Source organism: Mesitornis unicolor, unplaced genomic scaffold (genome assembly GCF_000695765.1).
Source record: "Mesitornis unicolor isolate BGI_N332 unplaced genomic scaffold, ASM69576v1 scaffold24570, whole genome shotgun sequence".
Classification (NCBI taxonomy): domain Eukaryota; kingdom Metazoa; phylum Chordata; class Aves; order Mesitornithiformes; family Mesitornithidae; genus Mesitornis; species Mesitornis unicolor.
This window is the reverse complement of record NW_010159293.1, coordinates 310-6297: the sequence shown is the minus strand read 5'-3', so window position 1 is coordinate 6297 and position 5988 is coordinate 310. Positions and strand designations below refer to the sequence as shown.

Below are 5988 nucleotides of genomic sequence, written 5' to 3'. Positions count from 1 at the left end.
GAATCCAAAACTAAATTAAAACATCATCCTAAATTGAGGTAGCACATTTAACCAAGTTTCTTTCCAAGAACTTCAGAAAGAAACTAAAGGATTTTAAGAGTAGTGTCTCTATCAGCAAGCATTAAAACCTTTGTTTAGTGACTGATGCATTCTTCCTTCTCCATTTGAGCATTTTAGGAGCTTGGAAGTTCTTCTTTAACTCTTCTTTTTTTTCCCCAAAAAATACTGTTTAGTCCATGCACCTTTAGGTCCTGTGGCATCTATTGCAACATCAATAATGGAATCTGGAGTCATCCACCTCAGAAACGCCAAGAAAAGGAAGTTCAGAACAGCAAAAAGAGCAAAAATATACCCAGTCACTGGGCCACAGTGAGACATCAGTCTGTTGAGCCGCTCATCCATTCGCAAAACCACTTCATCTGCAACCCTGTCATACACCTAAATGGAGAAGAGACAGAAAGTAAAATCTTAAAAACTAACTCAAAAATCAGGCAGTACTTTGCTGCTAGTGTGCAAAATAAATTATTTATTCCTAACTAGTAGATGGGACAAATATTACCCCCAAAGAAAGCTTTGCAGATTTTAAATGGTGACTTGTGAGTACTGCTCTAGAAATTTCATTAATTTATTTAAGGAGAAAAAGGAAAAGAAATGTTCTCATTTTTTTGACAGATCTCAAGAGTATTTCATTAAACAGGAAGGCTGCATAATTTGTCTCTCATGTAACATTATATAGAGAGGGTTGTTTTTTTAATTAATTGAATGGGCTCTAATCTCATATTCACAGTAATCATAGGAAAACAGTCTGAACATGCAATTACTAGATTTTCAACACAAAGATGGATGAACTCATAGATGAGTTGGCAATCTTCCAAATCTCTGTATTTGAACAATCAAGCAAATCATAATAGGATAGTGATTTTTATTTAAAGAAACACTACTAGTTCTTCATAAAATTCTCAAAATTCAATAAATGTGAAAAGCTATTAGTGATACACACTAGTAGTGATACATATTAACCACAACCACTAAAAAAAATAAAAATAGTCCTGTGTTTCATAGAACAGAAACTTCAATACCCACTACACACAATTCATAAAAAGGCTTAAAGGGTACAGAGTTTTTTTCTTGAGAACATTACAGACTTCATCCTACGGGCAACTAAACAATGAGCTAACAAACAACTGTCCTTTGTACAATGTAGCTTCCATGCATATTTCTTCCAATCATACTAACATTTTCCTTCACAGAGGTTTTTTATTTTTTTAAGAAAGGGCTATAAAGGAAACTGTAGTCTAGACTAACTTCTATAAAAACTTTGCAATTGAAATGTTGGCAGTTACAAAATCATAAAATTAATTGTACTGACGGTACTTGAAAATGGTAAAATAGACTGCTTGCACGTAATACTTAAAGGAGACATATGAGTACACTACAATGTAATAAGAGGCATGTGATTCAGCAACTCCATCACCTAAAACATAGGGGCTGAAGTCAGAAGCAACAGATCTCCACAGGCATTTATAACATTATTGCACCTAACTTTTGTCACTAAGGGCAGATTTTTTACGCTGGAGCGCAGTTCTAATTCTGAAATATGACTTTAGGAGTGTGATAATTTATTTTCATTTCATCCATACCTTATGTAAATTCAGCTATGTTCAGCCTACCAGCATTAAACTACCTCTCATAATTTTATGCCATTTGTTAGCACATGGAAGACAAAATTTCATCATGAACTCTCTCTTTTCCTTTTCACACATGTTATACAGAATGTTTTCCAGTTATTCCAGAAAAGTTACTTAATGTGAAGACTGGAAAAAAATATATAAGTAGATTATGTAACTAAAGATCTAGGCTGTTTTTCAGAATATTTATCAGCAGTTATGGCAAAGGAAAAAGTGCAAACAGAAAAAAAACCACACCTGTCTAGGGATGTATTGGGGTGGGGTGGAGAAGTATTTTCTGAACCTTTTTTAAACCATGTATGTTTGACAGGAAGCACATTGAAAAATTACACCAAGAATGTATATACTAATGTTCCAAAGCAGCAACTGTTTCAGAAATGTACTTCAAAAGAATTTAAAAGAAGTGGTTATACATACTTTCTCAGTTCTTTCTGCAACGTTCCTCCATGTATAAAATGTCTTCACTTTATTATGAACAGTCTCTGGAGATGGTAGTGTTCCTGATCTGAGCTGGGCGATAGCTTTTTCTAATCCGTCACACAAAGATTTCACGGAAGGTTCACATAAAATAATGAGATTTTCTGGAAGCACCTCAGGAATCCCGCCAACTCTCGTACTTATCACCTTTGAAAGAAAAAACAGAAATAGCACATATGCTGCATAACAGTAAAATAGAGTGATGAATGCTATTACACTGTTTAGATGCAGCACTTAATAAGAATAGGAAAAAAAATAAATACGAGTGGTTGCCATGGAGGCAAAGACCAGTGTAATGCTTTGGGAATTTTACCTGTATACAAACTAAAGGCCCTAGAATAAGACCTAGCATAGCAGATTACCTTTAACAATGAATGATTCTTTGGTAGCATGGTAAAACAGAAGACTTGGTCCAATTAATGTTTTATGAGACCTAAAGGTGTTTGTTACAGTACATAACTAAATCTATACAACCGTATTTTGGACTTTCATTCCATAGTCCCTTATGAAAACTGCTACTTGGAAAGGACAGTTTCACCACAACCGCCTTCAGTTTATGCTTTCTGGGCTAATGAATATTTACAATAATTTTTTTATAAGTTCAGTAATTTTAATCTGAATTATTATTTTTAAAGGGAAATCAGAAACAACCAGGACTCACATTAAGTAATCATCTCTAAACAGCAGGCAACAATTAAAAAACTGCAAAAGTTTATCAACTCTAGAGAAGTAAACAGATAACAGGGGAATAACCACCACAACTACATAGTAACTACTGTCAAAAGATATCAGAGTAAAAAAAAAAAAGCCTGTCACATTTTTCTGTACTTCTTGTATATCAGATACTTTCATCAGTCTGTATGTTAAAAAAGTTTCTTTATATTTTAATGTGAGAATATAAGTTCTTTATGGCTGTTGATTTAACATTTTTAGGTTGCAAATTTGCCAGAAAGAGCTTTTACTGTTTATTCTCTCTTCAACTCTTGTCTTGAATTCCTACATGGCAAAGTAAATACATCCTCAGTAATATAAGAAAAGGGATGTCAGTTTGTGGTGCAGGAAGAAAACAGTTCCAGTACAATGGTTAAGTCTGGTAATTCCACATGCCTGACAGACCAGTCACCCATGCTTATGTACCATTTTTCTGCAGCTACCCTAAAAGTAGTATAGAAGTAAACCTTCATGAACACCAACTACCCCAAAACTCTGTAAAGTTGTACATACAAAATAGCATTTTGGAGAGGCAGTCTGGTTATTTCAGAGAACTGAGTGTTAGCAGATCTACATGTTATTCCCAATTCTGCACAAGTTTCTTCTGGGAGCTTAAGCAGTTTCGGTTAACCCTTCTGTCTCAGCTTCCAGGTGATCTGTAAATGGGGATAATATTTGCTCACCTTTGTAAAGACAGAGCCTCAGATGAAATCAAATGTAGCAAGCACATATTATTTAATCATGAACTTTGTTTAAATTGGATCCATGCATTCTAGATAGTTGATATATTTTTTTTTTTTACCTGTAAACCACAGCTTGCCGCTTCCACAATTGCCATACAAAAGGCCTCAGTGAGGGAAGTGTTGAGAAAAATGTGCCCCTGGACTAGAACATTTCTAACATCCTGGTGTTCCAAGGCTCCTAGGAGACGTACCCTGCATATAAGGAAAATAACCAAAACAACAAGCCCACTAGATTTGGACTGTAATAATGCTGTATAGTATTACACATATTTTGAAAAATGTACCAATGGTTCACACTTATATAGTGAGAGAAGGAACACAGACATCTTTGTTCTGTTTGCTCTGATTTTTTCTGGCAATAAGGAAATAGAAGACTTTGCTTCTTATTTTCACATTAAAAGAAACTTCTGAAAATAAAGCTGGGGGGGAGAAGTTGCTCTGTTTAAATGACAACTGACTTCAAAACATTGCTACCAAGAAGTTCCAGTTCTGTAAGAGAACATGGCTTCATGCAGTTAATAATTAAGATTTGTCATCCTTTCTTTGTTTAGATGCATTATCTGAATTTTCAATGTCAGGTCTGATCAATCTCAAAGTGTGTGGGGGGAAAGTATTTAGGATACAATGATCAGGACCTCTTAATTCTGAAGAGATACTAGAGAACAGAAAAGTGTGAAATAAGAGTGATACTAACAAATTTATCAGAGCCATTCCTGACTGATGTACAGAACGAGCAACAGAAAACAGAGAAAAGGAAGTGGAAAATTAAGAACCTTGTCCTCTTTGAACAACAAGAAAACCACAAAGAAATACACAAATGCATCACAGAAACATTTTGTTAACACCAGGAAACATGTTTGTAGTACCACAAGAACACATCCAAGATAAGCACTACTCTGAAGAGTTTCACACTGAAATAATAAAATAAAGGACTAGCAGTCATCCTGACAAGCAGCAGCGACACGAACTAGCTAACACCTTATGCCATATGGTGACATGTGATCCAAGCATCACAGTTTCAGAGAGAAATATGATCATTTTATGTCTAAGTCAGCTTTTCTCTGACTCAAGTGAAGGTTTATACAGAGTCTATTTCTATTAAGTAACTTGCAGGATCAAAGACGAACTCCGTAAGTCCTCAGTTAGTGTCTGGCCTATCTGCTTGCCTTCAATAGTTCTCATCTTCTCCAGCCTAAAGTTTTTGGGGTTAGGAAGAAAGGGCGTTGCTGTTGTCTTCCCCACCTCCAAAGTACCCTGAAGGGTCATAGACATGCACAGAACAAACCTGTCATGTAGCTGGTATCTTTCCCGGACTTCTTCCAGTACAATTCGTTTTGGTCCTTCTCCTCCAACTAAGAAATGTAACTCTGGATATTTCTGACAGAGCTCCGGGATTATACCACTAAGCAAATCTATACCTAAGAGTAGAAAATTTAGGGCAAGCTGTTATTGTATCTGATTTTAGAACTTATCATGATGTAGGCTACTGCTATAGCTCTATTCAAGAGAATAAAAAAAAAGGCTTTTGAAAACAGTTACACTGCTGAACACAAAATTCTGAAAAAAAAAAGACAACTTGTGATCTGTTATAAGACAAATATGAAAAAAAAATCACTTAAGTTGCTGTTGCTTGAAAAAACAAAACACAGTTAAAACATTTCTAACAGAATATATAGATTAGGGCCTAAATCATACCCCAAATATAAGCCAAACCTTCCATTTTACAAATTTCATTTTTCAGTACCTTCAGTATTACAAAAGAAACACACCTTGAGCCCAATATGTGCAAACTGAAATGTACACTGCTTCTTCTTGAACGCACAGATATGAAAGCTCAGAACCATCTCCTTACAAGTCCCATTTGAAATCTAATCCATACCATGGACACTGCCTGAGTGGTACCTAACCAAGACTTTTCTTACCATATCCTAAAGAAAAAAACAACCAAAATAAACTTACATTTTCTCCCTCATTACCTTTTCTGTAAACTAGTCTGCTGACAACAACAATTGTTATCGTGCTGTCTTCCCTCCTTGATGGGTCTGGAGTGAAGTCGGTGGGATCGACGGCGTTGGGGATGACAGAGACTATCCGAGGGTCCAAAGTCGCTCGCAGCACTGTGTTTTCCTTACTAGTGTACGAGACGCAGATGATGTGGTTTGTATCGCACAGGGACACTGTCAGAAGTTTGTTGGTAAGCACCGAACTGACATCCGCAAACCCAAAGAGGGAGTGGTCCGTGAACACCGTCCGCAGCCCCATGGTTTTGGCGTGAAAGAGGGCATCATGAGCCATGGCGGAGAAGGAGCTGTGGGCGTGGACGATGGTGACCCTCTCCCGCACAAAAATGTACCTGAGCAAGGGCAGGC

At 36.4% G+C, this 5988-nt stretch overlaps 1 protein-coding gene across 1 annotated transcript; it reads right to left on the bottom strand.

Moving 5' to 3' along the window:
• Nucleotides 1-5982, bottom strand: PIGA (phosphatidylinositol glycan anchor biosynthesis, class A). The gene is given in 6 exon segments (XM_010186218.1): nt 1-215; nt 217-438; nt 2106-2312; nt 3679-3811; nt 4905-5037; nt 5596-5982. Coding segments are annotated over 6 exon segments (1056 nt in total). The 5' UTR covers nt 5915-5982; the 3' UTR covers nt 1-173.
• Between the last annotated feature and the right edge of the window lie 6 nt (nt 5983-5988).